Raw genomic sequence first — 17,166 nt, 5'->3', positions numbered from 1 at the left:
TCAATCGATAGCTCTTTCTATGAAACTTTTCTCCGTAAAAGGGTGGTGGCAACAAGACAACTGATCAGGAAGAAGTTCGTGTGAGGAAAAGAAAAGAGATCTTTCACCATGTCCAAAAGTACGAAATCTACAGATTTTAGGAAGGTCAATGTTGACGAATTTAATGAAAATAATTACCAAGATGACGATGTTGGAGATGCCGGTGATGCTGTATTACCAACGGATTCAGAGATTCAAACACTCCTGAACAGGTAACCCCTCCTTCTTGCAGCAGCGAGAGCATCAACACAACTTCACACGCCCATCTACCCAACCCGGCAGGACCGGGCAAATCGCAAGCTGAAGTTTGCCTCGGCCCTCGGGCTCTGCTCTGTCGCGATCGATGTTGAGTGGATATTCATATTGGAATTTTCAAATTTGATTTTAAACAAAAATAGGACAATAATAAGAGAGCGAGCCTGAAAGTGACCAAAATCAAGGAATTCCAACATTTTTGTTTTTGCCCTTTTTAAAAATGGGAACAAAATTACGAAATGTGATGATTGTGTGCGTGGAAAATTGAGCTACGTGCCTATCTTTAAATTTAAACTTTAAGGTCAAGTCCACCCCAGAAAAATGTTGATTTGAATAAATACAGAAAATCAAACTAGCAAAACGCTGAAAATTTCATCAAAATCGGATGTAATAAGAAAGTTTATATGACATTTTAAAGTTTTGCTTATTTTTCACAAAACAGTGATATGCACAACTCAAATGAGACAGTGTCACAGTCGATGATGTCCCTCACTATTTCTTTTGTTTTTTATTGTTTGAATTGTACAATATTTCATTTTTTATAGATAGGGCCCACTTGACTGAAACATAAGGTATTAAACAATGCTCATTCCACATGTTCAGGGAGGAATTAATCGTTGTTTCATTTGACAATGAGGAGAAAAATAGAATATTCCATATTTCATAATCATATACATGTATTAAAATACTAATGTTGTAACCCGCAAGTGAAAACCCGAACCGTACCGTCCCGTATAATCCAATAATTTGCAAGCGGGACCCGCTGACCCGTCTGGTTTTAACCCGCAAGTCAATTTATCTTTGAAAAATGAAAAACATTATTTCTGCAATCCCCACACTATACAGGCTCAAATCAGGAAAATATATATCTACTACTACCTAGCCTAGAGTAAATTTACTTACAATTTGCAAATTCGCCTTTTATTCCGGAGAGAAAATGTTTTTTGGGTGACTTTGTACCACGAAATGGGTCCGCTCTGATCTCGATTTTGAAAGCATTACGCAATTAATGCCTCGGATCGGAGCTAGCGAGCCGCAGCTCAGCGCGCTAGCTAGGCCAGGCTGCCCAGCAAGGATCGGCAGACGGCAATGTTGTTTTTCAGTCCAGGTCGGTCGACACTGCGACTCACAACAATCATAATTACAATATTCAATTCTATGGGACCTCGTCTATAAAGTAATCAAAATTGCAATAAATACCTTGATAATGATACAGTCAATTTTTTCTTCTCGTTTATCTCTATATTATTTCCTTCTGTTTTTGTATTTCATTCGATAATATGGCCGCTAAAACTGGATGTTCAGTTTCCCGTCGCCCGCGTTTGAAAATCAAATTCTGAAAATAAACTATTTGGATATCTAGATTCAAAACTGATTTAAAACATTAATATAAGCTTTTCAGTAAGACAATTACTTTTATATCTTGTAAATACCTGCAAATCTTTTCTTTCTTTCTTTTTTTGTGAATGGAATGACGCTGCATGCTCAACCATACCTCGAGGGATGTTCGTGCAGGCTCCACTCAACAACCCGTAGAAGTGGTGGAGCCTGCACGAACATCGCTCAAGGTATGGTTGAGCTACCTCAATAAATCCCAAAGTCTAGTAACCTCGCGTTGGTGAGTTATCATACGGCCTAGTACTCATCCAAAATAATTCATCTTATTTGCTAATTATAACTTAAAAATCATTTGTTTTATTTTTCCAGGGGATGAGTTAAATATCAGACAAAAAAATCATCAAAGCTCAATCTGTTACAAGGCCGACGGGAGACTCACCCACGTACGCATTGGCGCTTGTGCTAGCTAGTCTGAGCTCTGTCTCTCTGCCAGAGCTCTGGGGGACAATTCGCTCTGTAAAGGCCTCAATGATGATGATTTTCTGCTTCAGACAGAGTTTATATTTCGGGTATATTTTTCAAAACTGCCAATGAAGTTTGATGATTTCTTCATTGTCATGTATATTTAAGTTATTAATGAGTTCATTCTCACCAAATTTAGACTCCCCCATAGAGAAATACAATTTTCGTGGAGATCTGCGTTTTCAAAGAACTTCAGGAAAAGTAAGGGTATGTGGGCCTTTATTACATGGCCAAGTACTGGAATTAGATGGAGTAAAAATTAGATATTAAATTCATTTATATCAAGTTCAACTCACAGTCTCACCCACACACCCACATCCAAGATTCTAGGCATGAAAAAAACTTTAAAAATCATACAATATTAAACAAGTAATAATTAATTTAATAAGTGAACAGGTATTCCTCAAAATACAAAAACGTAGCATTTGAAAAGAGCCCCTGAAATATTGCAAAAAAATGAAAATGGAGCCCCCCCAAAAAAATGATTAATTTTTCCCTGGCTTCAAGTTCCACGGAATAAAGTGCGTTAAAAGGTTACAAAAGGTCAAACTTTCATCTTCTGAAAAAAAATGAATAATGAAATCGGTTCCTCATTATGAGCTGGAAAAAATGGGACGGGAAACTCAACATCGAGTTTCATTGGCCCATGCGGTTGCTTTTGACTGCGCTGCATGCACGCACTGGCGCTGGCCTTTGAAAGAGAGCAACTCGATGTATTTATCATGTTGAACTGTCTCAGACTCAGTCCTGTTCACTATTCACAAGACAAAAATACGCCGGCATTTTTAAAAGGAAATATCTACCTCTCTTAAAGAATCTGCCACGTAAGAAGCACATGATCTTAACTCAATTTTAACTGTGAATGTTTTTATTATGCATCGTTTATTCTCCCTTTTTTCCGCATGACGGTCTGCGGGTTTGAGAATGAACTCGGCCCGGCCCGCAACCCGCGATCAGAGGCATACCGGCAGGTTAACCCGTACCGCAACGGATGCGGGTTACAACATTATTAAAATACAAAAGGAATAGTGAGTGGATGACGTCATCAGTCTCCTCAATTGCTCACCAGGATGTGCATAGTGTTTAGTGAAACTAAGCAAAACTTAAAATGTCATAACTTTCTTATTTTACATCCGATTTTGATGAAATTTTTGGTGTTATGCTTGGTGGATTTTCTCTTTTTATTCAAATCAACTTTTTGTTGGGGTTGACTTGTCCTTTAACAGGAATATTAAAAGTTGAAATGTTTAATTGTTGTTTAGAGTCTAGATCTACAAAGTACATGTAATTGTAATTATTTTGTTACTTGTAGATCTACCCAGAATTACCTGGAATTTTTTAATAACAACTGTACCATACCCGAAAATTACCTGAGAATTACTGTAATTCGGTAATTTCCTTCAAAGTGGAAACACTGGTCATGCTGATACTGATAGGATCAGGTTTGGAGCTGGTCAGAGAATTTGTTTCATCCCCGTTTACAGGGACTGTTGGTTTTCAAAGATTTCTGAAATCTAGGAAAGTTCATCCACCTGTCATTACCAACAACATTTTAGTGTGCAATGTGCTAGTATTAAAGGTCAAGTCCACACCGGAAAAATATTGATTTGAATAAAAAGAGAAAAATCAAACTAGCACAATGCTGAAAATTTCATCAAAATCGGATGTAAAATAAGAAAGTTCTGACATTTCAAAGTTTCGCTTATTTTTAACAAAATAGTTATGTGAATGAGCCAGTTACATCCAAATGAGAGCGTCGATGATGTCACTCACTCACTTTTTCTTTTGTTTTTTATTGTTTGAATTATACAATATTTCAATTTTTACGAATTTGACGATTATGATCTCCTTGCCTGAAGCACAAAATGTTAAGATAATGGAATTCCATGTGTTCAGGGTGGAATGAAACTTCATTTCACATGACAATGACGAGAAAATCAAAATATTTCATAATTCAAACAATAAAAAACAAAAGAAATAGTGAGTGAGTGACATCATCGACTCTCTCATTTGGATGTAACTGGCTCGTTCATATAACTATTTTTTTTAAATAAGCGAAACTTTGAAATGTCACAACTTTCTTAAATCGATTTTGATGAAATTTTCAGTGTTAAGCTTGTTGAATTTTTCTCTTTTTATTCAAATCAACTTTTTGTTGGGGTGGACTTGTCCTTTAAGTATTGGAATACAGCAAGTCATTAAAAGATAAGATTAAGTCTGTGAACTTGGGGAATCAAGGTCACTGATTGTTTTAAAGCACTTTTTATCCTGTAATTAATTATGTCCAGCAGGGGGGAGTGAAAAAAAAAACCTGTCCTCATAAAGACAAGATACCAATACATGATTTGTCAGACCTGGATTTGGGGATGTCCTTTCTATGACAATCACAATTTTTGGACCAGCTCCCATACTGCCCTGGCTGGGTACCTTTTTTAAAGCACAAACCAAAAACAAAGCAGTCAAAATATTTTTCACCTAGAACTTCTAAAAGGCTATAACTTGCTTGTAATCAATTAAAAATAATAGTGTATAGAGTCGGTAGACAGAGTAGGTGATGTGAATAGATTCAACATAAGTGATTATGGTTATCTGGCTAAAAATTGTTTTGGTTTTGTTTTTTATTCTTAATTTTATTTTGTTCATAAAGTAAAACTTATGTTAGAGTAAAAAGAAAAGCTGTTCTGGATTTTTCTAGGTCTACATGTAAGTTAGATCCATCTTAGTTTCATCTGCTAGTTAAGTTCACTGAGTGATGTTATGTTACCGACCAGCATCCATTTACCTTTAATTTGTAAAAATTGTATGATATTGATTTTTGATAGTTCAGTGCAAAAGTCTGAAAAATCAAGCAATTCACATGATAGGAGAAAAGATTCAATCTCTGAGTAGGTGAGCTTATGCCTCATAATATAAAAGAAATTTAATTTCACTTATTTACAACACATACATTGATTGAGGAAAAACAATTTTTTTTTTTATTCCAGTGAGACAGATGGGTACTCCCTGGTTGTAAAAGAGACTAATATTAACCTTTTCGCCTTTCCTTTTCCCCTTGTATCTTCCCTTACAGTAAGAAGAATTTAGATGCATTACAGCTTCTCTTGAAAAATCCACCCACCACAAACAACAAAGGAGAAAAGGTAAGTGATGAAAGAAAAAATACAAGGGATTTAGGTACATTTACTACACATTCTTGTTTAAGATTCTTTGGGTTTATCTATCAGAATATACTGCCTTTTTTGATGGAAAACATCTCACACTTGTTGTCAGTAAGTTTAAAATGAAATGAATAGATTTAAATGTATTTTTATTTATTTATTTTATTTCATTTCCAGGAACACATTATATTCGTAACAATAAAAATAATGACTACTCCATTTTGAATACACCATTTTCAAGGGTCTTGTTGCATTGCATAAAAGTGCTATTAGGATAACTTTGCCATCCAATGGTATTTTGTTGATTTTGATTGGCTGTAGTATAAACCATTGTTGTACTTGTAACAGTTACCAAAATGATAAGTTTTATGTAACAGAGCAGAAAGTTTTTATATGTAATAGTAATTATTAATAGCATAATGTAGATTGAGTTGTTTACATTTCTTTTTTCTTCTTCAAATGATTGTACTTGACAGGATAGAGCACATAGTCTGGTGATCAGAGTTCTAACTGCTTTCAAGGTATCAGAAGTAGGTGCTGCCGTGAATGCATTAGATAGTGATTCCATTGACATCCTCATGAAATATATCTACAGAGAATTTGCTGCACCCTCAGAAAAGAGTGCAGGAATCTGCCTCACATGGCATGAAAAGGTGAGACATTAGAAGTATTACATTAGTGCTGCATACTATCACTTAAGCTTTAGCACGGCTACTCTGATTGGTTGCTCGAGCATTCAAGGAATTCCTTCCTATCGGGTACCCATTTACTACACCTGGGTGAAGAGTGGCAATTGTAGAGAAATGTACATGTTGTGGTGGGATTTGAACCCCAGACCTTGTGGTCCAAAGTCCAGAGACTTATCCACTGAGCCACAACACCTCCGATGAATAAGTCTCCGGACGTTTAACCTCAGGCCACCAGGTTCAAATCCCTGCAGAAGTGCTTATTTCCATTTGCAAGACATTAATCTACATTTGCCATAATTGACTCTGATGAAGTTAAATGTGTACCTGACAGAAATTAATTCCTTGAAATGCTTTTGTGCTGTGAAAGGCTGCCAGGGTAAAGCCTGAGTTAAATTTAATTCATTTCAACTGATAAAAAAGAAAGAAAAAGGAAAGATAATAACTATGCAAATGCGTAGAGATACTAGATGATATGCACTCTGCAAGAACAGAATATTATTACAACGTAGAAAATGAAGAAATAGAACATGCTTATTAATGCTTCTTAGCTCTATTTTACAAATTAAGGTTTGGAGCATAATATCTTTCAATAATTTATATGATATGGATGAAATTTTTAAAGAATTAATTGTTGGAATCCTGAAAATCCATGACCTCTGGTAGGACAACCTTTAGACTCTGAAGGAAAAAAAAATCCACAACACCTCATTAAAATTTAAATAAGTAAAAAGAAATCACCTTTTCACTTTTTTCTGATCTCACTTGAGATGTAATGTATTTTTATGGATTCTAATTTTATGTTAATTTGACACTATTTCCTACGAGCCTAAGCCTATTGTGTTTTTTTTGTGGTTCCTGCTGTTTGTATTATGTATTCTGTTTATCTATATGATAGCTGCTATATCACTTTGCTATATTGCATATTCATATTGTGGAAATAGATGAGAATGAAATAATGGTTTGTTTTTTCTTTCAGGTATATGCAGTTTCTGGTGTAGGCTCAATCATCCGGGTGTTGACTGACAGAAAGGGGGTTTGATCATTTTCAGCTTCAGACTAGTGTATTATGAATATTTTTTTAATAATTGAGTATAGTCAAAGCACATGCCACATCTATGAATGTAGAGATTTTATCGGTAGACCATTACTCCAATGCCATATTTACTTTCATGTATTATAAAGCATTCCACCTGCGACTGAATAGATAGGTGTTGAGAACGACATTGATCAGTTGCAACTCTTAATGAAACATGGTCCTTGTATTAGATTATCACATGAAGTACTGCTTGATTGGGTCTTCCAAAATCAAATTTTGATTTTGATCAGTTGCAACTCTTCATAGGACGTGGTCTTGCAGGAACCAGTATAGAGATTGATCATCTGAATTTCTGGTTAGAAGGCTCTATTAAAATAAAAAATAAAAGATTTGATTGCCAGTCATTAAAACAATGATACACCGTTATCTTGAGACTTTTTCTAGACTTCATGTCAAACTAGTTTGCACAGTGCATTCGGGATGTTATCACAGATTCCCTAGTAGATGCATTCCTAGGAAACACTTTCCTTCCCATCTATCAAGATTTTCATCGCACCATCATTTTCAAAAGTTCATAACATTACAAGCTTATTATCATTTGTATACTATCGTAGTCTTTCTGCAGTCACATTTCCCCTATTGCGAGTCGAAAACAGCCGTTTTATTCAAACCGCCCATATGTAGCTGGTACAAAAAATGTTAAAACTGCTGTTTTCATAGCTATGACATCACACGTCAATAGAAGGGGAAATGTGACTGAGCCATTGAGAACAAAGAGGAGCATCAGTCACACTTACAAATCTGATTCCAAACCAACGGATGGTATGTCATTCAAATATAAAAGTAATATAATTCATCATTCTGGGCCCCATCTTTCAAAGAGTTGCGATAGATTCGATCAACCTCAACTGTATGGAAATCTATCAGTGTCATTATTTTGTCTACAGGAAATTTGCACCATGTCCTTTAAAACAGAGAGAAGATCAATGAATTTTCAAGAAGATGATAGATGTAGGAATATACATCATATCTGGAAAATATTTTGATCAAAGGTGCCTTTTAAACGATGACGTTGCTGGCTTTCCATAATTGTGGTTGAGTGGATCAATCACAATTTTTGTAAAATGGGGACCTGAAGTCAGTTATATTAATGTGACTGACACAATGATATATGCCTCTCTAAATGAGAGTTATTACCAATGACTTAAACATGTAAGATAATAGTCTTACTAGTAGGAGTTTAATTTTTTTTTAAGAGTGTTCTTAAAGGAGATCCCAACCGAATAGGAAAATTGTTTCAAACTAATTATTAGTGAAGCAAATAAGAGAAGGTTTGAACAAAATCCAAAAAAGTAACACATGAAATATTTATGGGGACAACAGATTGGTGGCATTGATAATTTTATTGTGCTGTAGGGTAAGGATTCCACTCTTCCATGTTTCACAAGTCCTCTAAAACTCAACTAAGAATTTCTGGTTATATTGTGGCAAACAGAAGAGTAGTCTCTACAACCTGTCACAATCTGCTCACCAAATTGCAAATATGAGATTTTCATAGTCTTTAGTCTTTGTAACTTGTTTTTCAAATATGTATACTTTCACTTTTATTATAGTCCTGTCTGTTTAAATTATCCATGTTACTAAAATGAACATTGAATCAAAATGTTGTAATTGTACATGGAAAATTGATTTTTGAAATCGCCATCTGTTATTTCTCATTGTGCATATCCAACATGAGACACTTGGTGATGGAGAAAAACACAAAATATAATATATATTATCTCAAGTTTGATCGAACCAAAGTATGTATGACTTGAGATTACTTGTTTCGATTTTATAGCAATTTTTGTACATGGTTTTGGGCGTATTTGTCAGAGTAGTTCAACTAAATATTGAGTACATGTACACAGGGGCCGTGGAACATTGTATGACGGTTGGGGTCTGAACATGCAAAAAAAATCACAAGAGAATGTAACTTTCTTTTTTTACACATGGGTTCCTTCCCGCCCCTGGTACATGTATTTTATCAATAGCATAGGGTGTATTGTATCTTATATTATTGATATATCTAGAGACATTGTGTATATGTCATTTGTAGCATTTTATTTCAATTATCTATAAAACAATGCCATTTATATAAAAAGAAAGTAAACAGAATATAATGCACAAAAAGCTGTGTTTATGTCATCATTTTGTATTGTTCATGTATGTTGGCCTCTCGGTTTTGAGTGTGTTAAGGTCAAAGAAAATGAGAGATGACAAAGAAAAGAATGTGTAATACAGAAAGATTGTGAATGCAAATATAGCTAGGAAGAAAGAAAGGGAGAAAGAGAGCTTTAGCGCCTGCACAGAAATGTTGATAGTGGCTGAGTTGTTAGCACTAACAAGTCACAAAAAACAGCCACTACACCACAAGCAGAATGAACGCACAGAAAGTGCTGTTAGACGCAAGTGTCGTGGGTTTGAGCCTTATAAATTTAGTTAGGCAAAATCTATAATGTACTATAGTGACCTATTTATGGATTGATACAGTGTATTACCGGTATGTATTATTGCCATCAAGCCAGGGATTTCCTACTTTGATTCTAACTATGTGATGAAATTGTACAAGATTCTATGGAGGTGTATATAGGGTGTAGACAGATAGGGAGTATAGTCACACAAAACAAACATTAGAAAAATAAAATTATAGTTTTCAGTAAATAAAAAGTTAATTCATGTCAGAAAGAAAACGAATGTACAGTAAGTGATCTGATGATGTAATTTGTCATATCCCTTATTTTTTCGGCCTATGTATGTATATGGAATTATATTTATTTAAACATTATTTGTCCCCAGATTGAAAAATAGATAGGGCCACTGCTTCAAAGATCATCATAATCATGTATGTTTTACATGCATGTAACATTGAAATGTACACCAGTTCACGATAAAATTATGAAAAAGTCAATTTCTAGGATATTCATGGTGGCATTTATTTATCTTTCAAATCTTACATTGACGAATTCTGTTATTTTTCATGAGAAATTACGAAATTTACAGTTCTCATCTACTTTCAGTCTTTGTATTCTTATATATATTGGAGCTGGATTTGGAGTATTCTTTAATTCGATCTAGGTCTGTTTTAAAGCACTTGATATAAAACAGGAGACAAGTTTTACATAAGACACGCAAGAAATATTCACTAACATTGTCACTATCGGTGCTCCTGGAACTTTTAGGTAGTAGTCAAAAGATTAGCGGTGCATTGTAATGTTAGACTAACAGTGCTGTCGGCGATTTCGGCTAACCTTATGTTTTTGTGTGGCCAAGTTAGCACTATCCTCACTGTTCGCGCTCTGTTAGTGCCAACGTTTCTATGCAGTCGCTGCAGGAAGGTTAGTTTTAAAGGAAAAAAATCATGCCAAGAGAAAGACAAATGCAGGCAAGTTAAGATGAGAATGAGCTAGATAGAATGAAATAGAAATTTCTCTTGAAAAGTGTGAGAAAAAAAGTGGAATTAGAATGAGAGAAAAGGAACATCACATCTGAGAATGAAACAGATCTTTGATGATGATAGGGTATAGGGATGTGTTCTTCCTGTGCCCTGTCTTACAAAGAATTACGATTGATCCAACCAGTTGTAACTCTATGGAAATCCATCAGTGTCATAATTTTTTCTACAGGAAATATGCAAACTGTCCTTTGTAAACAAAGGAAAACACACAAAATCGTCGTGGCTCAGTGGATTAGTCTCCGGACTGTGAACCACAAGGTCCGGGGTTCAAATCCCATCACAGCAGCAGCGTCCTTTGGCAAGGCGTTTATCTACATTTGCCACTCTCGACCCAGGTGTAGTAAATGGATACCCGGTAGGAAGGAATTCCTTGAATGCTTGATGATCAGGGTAGCCGTGCTAAAGCCGGGTTAATAGCATCTAGAAACATTGGTATTAAGCGCTATATAAAAAATTGCATATTATTATTATTACATTCATATCTAATTTTTTTTAACACATGCATTTTAGACTTTGCTGGCTTTCCATAGTTGTGATTGATTGGATCAATTGCAACTCTTAGTAAGACTGGACCCTGTAATCTCATTCCTACGTATTTCATGAATCAACTGTATTGCTTTTTTCATTGTCCTTGCTCTGTTTCTTCCTGGTTACCCATTTCTCCCTTGCACATACCCCCCCATATTGTGCAACTCTTTCCCCCTAACAGATCTCTCTTATCCCCTTTATCTAATCCATCTGTACCCCGTTATCATGTCCTTTGTTTGTCCTTGTGTCCTTATTCTGTTCCTGCCCCAATTTATCTCTCTATCCCCTCTTTCTGTATCTCTCTGATTGCCTTGATCTAACCCTCCCCCCCATATTCAGTTTCAGCCTTCTGTCCCTCCTTGTCTTGTTTCTCTTACAACCCATCCTCCTTTCATTCTCTCATTTCCATCCTCTTATCTCATTTTATTCATCTCCCCCCCCCCCCCCCCCCCCCCCGGTGTTCTTTATTGTTCTGCCTGCCCCATCTTTTTTTTCTCTCTGCCTTATTTTGGTCAACCCCCCACCCCCTCTTCATTTCCTTTATCTTATCCCTTTTGACCCTCCTGTCGTTTCTTTTACAACCTATCCTCTTTTCCTTCTCTCTCATTCCCTCCTTTTATCTCATTTTATTTATCTTTCTCCCCCATGTTCTTTCATTCTGCCTGCGTTCCCCGTGCCCCATCTTTCTCTGCCTTATTTTGGTCACCCCTCTTCTCATTTCCTTTATCTGTCCCTTTCCCTCTCTCCCCCTTCTTAATCATTTCCCCTTGTGCACTATGTTCATGGCCACATGCAGATTTTTTTGCAAAGGAGGGGGGGGCAACACGCATAAACTTTTTCAAAAAAGCCCAAAAGCGAGGGAGCAATGCGACCGAACTTGTCATTGGGGCACTTTTGCATTTTATAAAGTGAAATTGAAGGATTTCATGTGTACTTATTTTGTAAAAAAAATTGTGAAAAATGCAAGGTTTCAAAATTTCTGGAGCAACTTCCCTGCCTGCAGTCCCCCCCCCCCCAGCTACATATGACCATGATTATGTTCCTGCCTTCTTTGCTTCCTCCATTAGATCCCTGGCCCCCTCCAATCTCTCTCACATTCATTGCCTTCTTCAAACTCTCCCTTCACCCTCACACTACTCTTTCCAACTTCATCCATTCTTTATTATTCTACTTCCAGGCATCAGATGCACTATCATGGGCTTGTGCCATCACATTGGGTTATCGCGTCTGGTCGGGCGATCGTCGCTCGCGTATACCTGACAAAAGGACCACCTAAATTTCTGAAACATCGGGTCCAGTTTACCCAACCATTCACGAATTTCGCTACAATTTTAAAAAACATCGGGTAAAACGGACAATGTTTCAAGAATTTAGGGTGCCTTTTTCTTAAATGGTTGGGTAAACTGGACCCGGCGTCAGGGTTTCGGGGGTCCTTTTCTCGAATGGTCAGGTTTTATGATTGCCGACCCGACGGGCAACCCAATGTGATGACACAAGCCCCATAATAACATTTTCCCATTGCTCCGATTTATGGCTTGCAGTTTTCTAGAAAAATAAATACTAAAAGAGAGACATGATTCATGTCCAATACAGTAAATTCCAATATTCATATCAACATGTTTTGTTATTTGGCTACCAATCAAGCCGTACAAGTATAAACTTATAATGTCATACACATGATCAATTCATTCAGGAATTGTACGAAATTAACAAAAAAGAGAATAACTATAAAAATAGCTTGAATTCTGAAAAGTCGATCTCGAAAACAGCATTATACTTTGGGCACTATAGGGGCCTGTAACACAAAGGTTTGCAATCAATAACAAAATGCCATTAGCCAATCAGCATTATCAGTTACAGGCCGGTAACCAATCAGAATAGACTATTATGGAGTTATTTTTCTTCAAATCTGCAGGTGGGCGCAAACCTAATGTGTTACAATGCCCAGCAATGAAGTGTTGCTGTAAAATTTTGTATCTGCACATTTTCAACAATGCATTTTATTAGAAGTAATATAATTGAGATGAAAACAATGTTTGACATAAAAATGGAACAGTATTTTCAACCCAAAACAAAAAATGCAAATTTCACTATAAATTCTACAGTTCTAATCATGTGCTAATCTCCACAAACGGGGACCAAAGTTGTGTTGGAAATCTGATTTCAAAATAAATGTTGATCAAGGGTGCTACATAACTTTTCAGAAGTGCTTGCCCAGTCAGACAAGTTTTTAAATAGTTGGAATATACTTGCCAAAAACTTATTTCACTTGCCCGAAAAAAAAGTTTTACCTCTTCAAAAGAAAGTTTTGCTGTTTTAGAAACCATTGACCTTTTTCTCTCTTTTGACATGAACTAATCTACCTTGTTACTGCATTTCTTTTTTCCAAAATGATTTTATCTTGCCTGCCTTAACTAAAATTAGGGGCAATATCATATCATATCGAACCTAATTTTGGTCATTCTACTGTATGAATTTTGCTTTCCCAATTCGGGCAAGTAGTTTTGGTCTATAATTCAAAACACTTGCCTGACTTTAACTTTTACTTGCCCCGGGCAAGTGCTTATGTAGCACCCTGGTTGATATTTAAGAATGTTAAAATGCACTCCAAAATCATGATAAAGAGCTTGCAGTTATTTACTGAATGATTGTGACCATATTAAGCACGATAGCTTACTATTAAACAAATAAAAGTGTCAAGTGAAAAATATAAATATAGGCCTATATAAGAATAATCACCAATCATTGTAATGCTAGAGCAAAAGAAATGATTTCTTAAAATTATATTCTAGTTTGGAAAATTATCAAAGTTACAAAGTACCAACATTTTAGAACTTGTACCACATAATTTTTTTCAAAATGCAAAAGAAATTAATATAAGGAAAGAAAGAATACTAATCAGTTTACTACTTGATCTATTTGAAGTATTATCACAAATGAATGCACACATACAGACAGGACAGGACAAGCATGTTTGTATCTCAATGGAATAAGATGGATGTAAAACCTTATATGTATTTTAGTTCATTTCCAAAGTCTAATGACATAAAATGATGCTTCTGAATATGATCATCACTGCACTTGGGAAGAAAAACATTACTAGTATATAAGGTCTTGTGACTATGTTAAACAAAATCATAACATCTGATCCATGTTGGTCTATATAGCCCTTTACATTATAAATTTATAGCCACCAGAGTCACTGGGGTAAGCTTGTCACATTTTGCAATAAAAAAAAATAATCTGAAAAAATAAAAACCTGTAACACCATACACATATTTGATACATAACAATCAATGAAACTCATTTCATTTTCTGGAGAAAAGTGATGTTTACCAAAACCTATTCCCATTCCACACACACAAAAATACTGAAAAATAGAGACAAAATCTTCCATATTTGACCCTCCCTCATTTATCCTACATAAAAAAATATCTGTGATAACTGAATTATCAAAAGGCAAGATGAATATTGGTACAAAGAGAGGCCCAATATAGAATTTATTATTCAAAGAGTTTTAGGTTCAAATCTATGCTAAAGGTGGAAATTCTTAGACAAGGGGGGGGGGGCCATATCAACAAAACTGTTGAATATTAACGCAAAGGTTAGCAATCAATCGCTAATTTGAAAGAACAATTCTGATTGGTTCCCAGTCCGTCTACTGAGCAAAATGCGAAAGCAACAATGATCTTGATAGGCTGTTTCATTTAGAGATTAATCTTTAACCTTTGTGTAACTGGGCATTGGAGTGTTTCCCAGAGGACTTGTAAGATGTTTGATTTAACCAACAGTTACCATAGCAACAGTGTGACACCTGTGCTTCTCAGCCAATCAAAATCATTCAAGCAAAGTTGTCAGACAAAAAATATTGATGAAACACTCTATAGAAACTAGCCAAGGTCAAGAAGCACTGGTGTTTGACTCTTTCTATGGAATCTGTTGGATATTGACATTCTGTCAGTGCCGACAACTTTCATGAAACGGATCCCAGAGCTCCATAACGGTAGCAATCAATCGTTAAAATGCCAATGGCCAATCAAGATCATTTGTGCATTTGGTCCATAACCATGAACCAATGAGGAAAGTTCTTTCATATTATGAATCCGCTGCAATCATTTGTGTTACAGGGCCAAGATTTTCATGTACCAGGAGGGTATTTCATAAAGCTGTTCGTAAAGTTAAAAACGACATAGCACAAGAAAGGATCACCAGTCGTGCGTATCTTACGAACAGCTTTATGAAACACCCACCTGGTTTGCTAAGGTACCTTAACAAGAAAGTAAAGGTGTATCCACGTACAACTAATCTCTTGGGACCACATGCTGAGAAAAGGTACAAAACACATGCTTTGCATGGGGCTGGGGGCCAATTTTATAAAAAATCATGATCATCGTAAATTTGCCATTATGGTATCTACCATGGAAACTTCAATTAGCTGTCGAACCCTGTTACCATGGTAATTAACATAATGGTAGAGTTGCTCTAATAAATAAGTCCTTAATGAAACAGGTCCCTGGGCTGAAAAGGTGCTTCGACTTGGACAATTATTTGACTAAAATGATGGTTGACTTACAGGGCGCGACTGCACCAACCGTTAAATGTATGATGTACCTCTATTATACAAAGGATGTGCTCTATAGTACCACAAGTGACCACAGTAATAACTTAAAGGGGAATCCAGCCTTGGTCATAAAATTTTGTGTTGGAAAGGAGAAATAAATAAAACAAAATGGTGAAAGTTTGAAAGAAATCAGACAAGCAATCAGAAAGTTATGGTTGCTTTAAAATTGAGATCCCTAGGACTATGTAGATTTCAAATTGGCAACTGGGTAAGTAAATCATGATGAGGGTCCCCTAGGCCATGTACTTAATTACGGTATCAGGGATTGGTGGTTTTCTCCTAAGTACCCATTCCCCTGGGGCAGTAATCTAAATACTTCCAAGATAGTATATTGTTTTATGTCTTCATGAAAGAAAAATATAATTTGAAGGAAAACTTTTGAAAAAATGACATTTTAGCCATTATGTGTATTGGAGTACATGGAAGAGTACGCTTTGCCTACATCACTTTGACATCATATATGTGGCCAATTTGCAGTCTCCATGGGTATAGTCTGATATTGTTCAAAATTTCACCAATCTACTTGTCTGATTTTTCTTTTTCCTCTAAAAACAAGGTTTTATTTGGGTTGGACTCCCCTTTAAAGAAAATTATCTAAACATATTTCAAGGCTTGTACCCAGTGAATATGAATCTTCAAATAAAAGACATTGGGGGAGCAAAAACAAAATTGTCAAAACAAATTCGTTGGAGGATATCAAATAAAAGACTCACGATATGGAAAATGGGGAAAGAAAAAAAAAACTCTTTCCATTTTGGGTGTTTTCCCACAAAACTGTTTTGCGGTGGTTTAACGTCCAAGCACTGATTATAATTCACAAAGTAAATAATGTTAAATAATTTATAGTTGAACAAAATGTTCATTCATCAAAATTTCACTTCTCAATATATTGTTACGAACAAAATGTTTAGCAAGGCTTTGCATTGCATGTACAAAATGAGAGGTGACAGTCAAACACAACATTGTGAGTTATTCATCAAGAAACAATACAAGGGGAACATTAATAACAATTGAAAATTTGGTCCAGTACTCAATTCGAAGCACCGTTGTTATGTTCATATTTTTCTGTACCTTTTTCCATCGTAATAAAAGTTTTCAAAGATCACTTTCATAGAAAACAAAACCTTTTTGGTTCTGTACAAAAATCGTGACAATACTAACATGGTCATATTACAAGTGATGCTGCCAATACAGACATATGACACAACATACATATGGGAAATAATGTTAAAAAATATAGCATTTGTAAGTATCCACCTTGCTAGGTACTCAAGCCGCTCCTATAATACCCCGGCTACCGGTAAGCTAGTCTACCGATTCTGGTGCGCACAGCTTTTTTTAGGAATTACTTCCTGCCAAAACCCATTTATCTCACCTGGGTCAAGTGCAACACAGTGTGGATAAATTTCTTGCTGATGGAAAACACGACACGGCTAGGATTCAAACCCACGACCCTCTGTTTGAAAGGTGAGAGTCAGAACCAC

General features: G+C 35.8%; 1 protein-coding gene across 1 annotated transcript; it reads left to right on the top strand.

The window, feature by feature from the left end:
- The first annotated feature begins 33 nt into the window (after positions 1-33).
- Positions 34-9,191, top strand: LOC121428377 (actin-related protein 2/3 complex subunit 5-A-like). The gene is made up of 4 exons (XM_041624967.1): positions 34-251; positions 5,225-5,294; positions 5,789-5,965; positions 6,978-9,191. Exons 1-4 carry the CDS (start codon positions 109-111, stop codon positions 7,038-7,040), a joined length of 453 nt encoding a protein of 150 aa, XP_041480901.1. The 5' UTR covers positions 34-108; the 3' UTR covers positions 7,041-9,191.
- The last annotated feature ends 7,975 nt before the right edge of the window (positions 9,192-17,166 follow it).

This window comes from Lytechinus variegatus, chromosome 15 (genome assembly GCF_018143015.1).
Source record: "Lytechinus variegatus isolate NC3 chromosome 15, Lvar_3.0, whole genome shotgun sequence".
Lineage (NCBI taxonomy): Eukaryota > Metazoa > Echinodermata > Echinoidea > Temnopleuroida > Toxopneustidae > Lytechinus > Lytechinus variegatus.
Note: the sequence above shows the minus strand (reverse complement) of the source record. Positions and strands in the feature narration are given on the sequence as shown.

Coding starts and splice junctions, on each gene's coding strand:
- LOC121428377 (XM_041624967.1), top strand. CDS start 109: ATGTCCAAAAGTACGAAATCTACAGATTTTAGGAAGGTCAATGTTGAC. Junction 252..5,224: donor ATTCAAACACTCCTGAACAG/GTAACCCCTCCT, acceptor CTTCCCTTACAG/TAAGAAGAATTTAGATGCAT. Junction 5,295..5,788: donor CAAACAACAAAGGAGAAAAG/GTAAGTGATGAA, acceptor TGTACTTGACAG/GATAGAGCACATAGTCTGGT.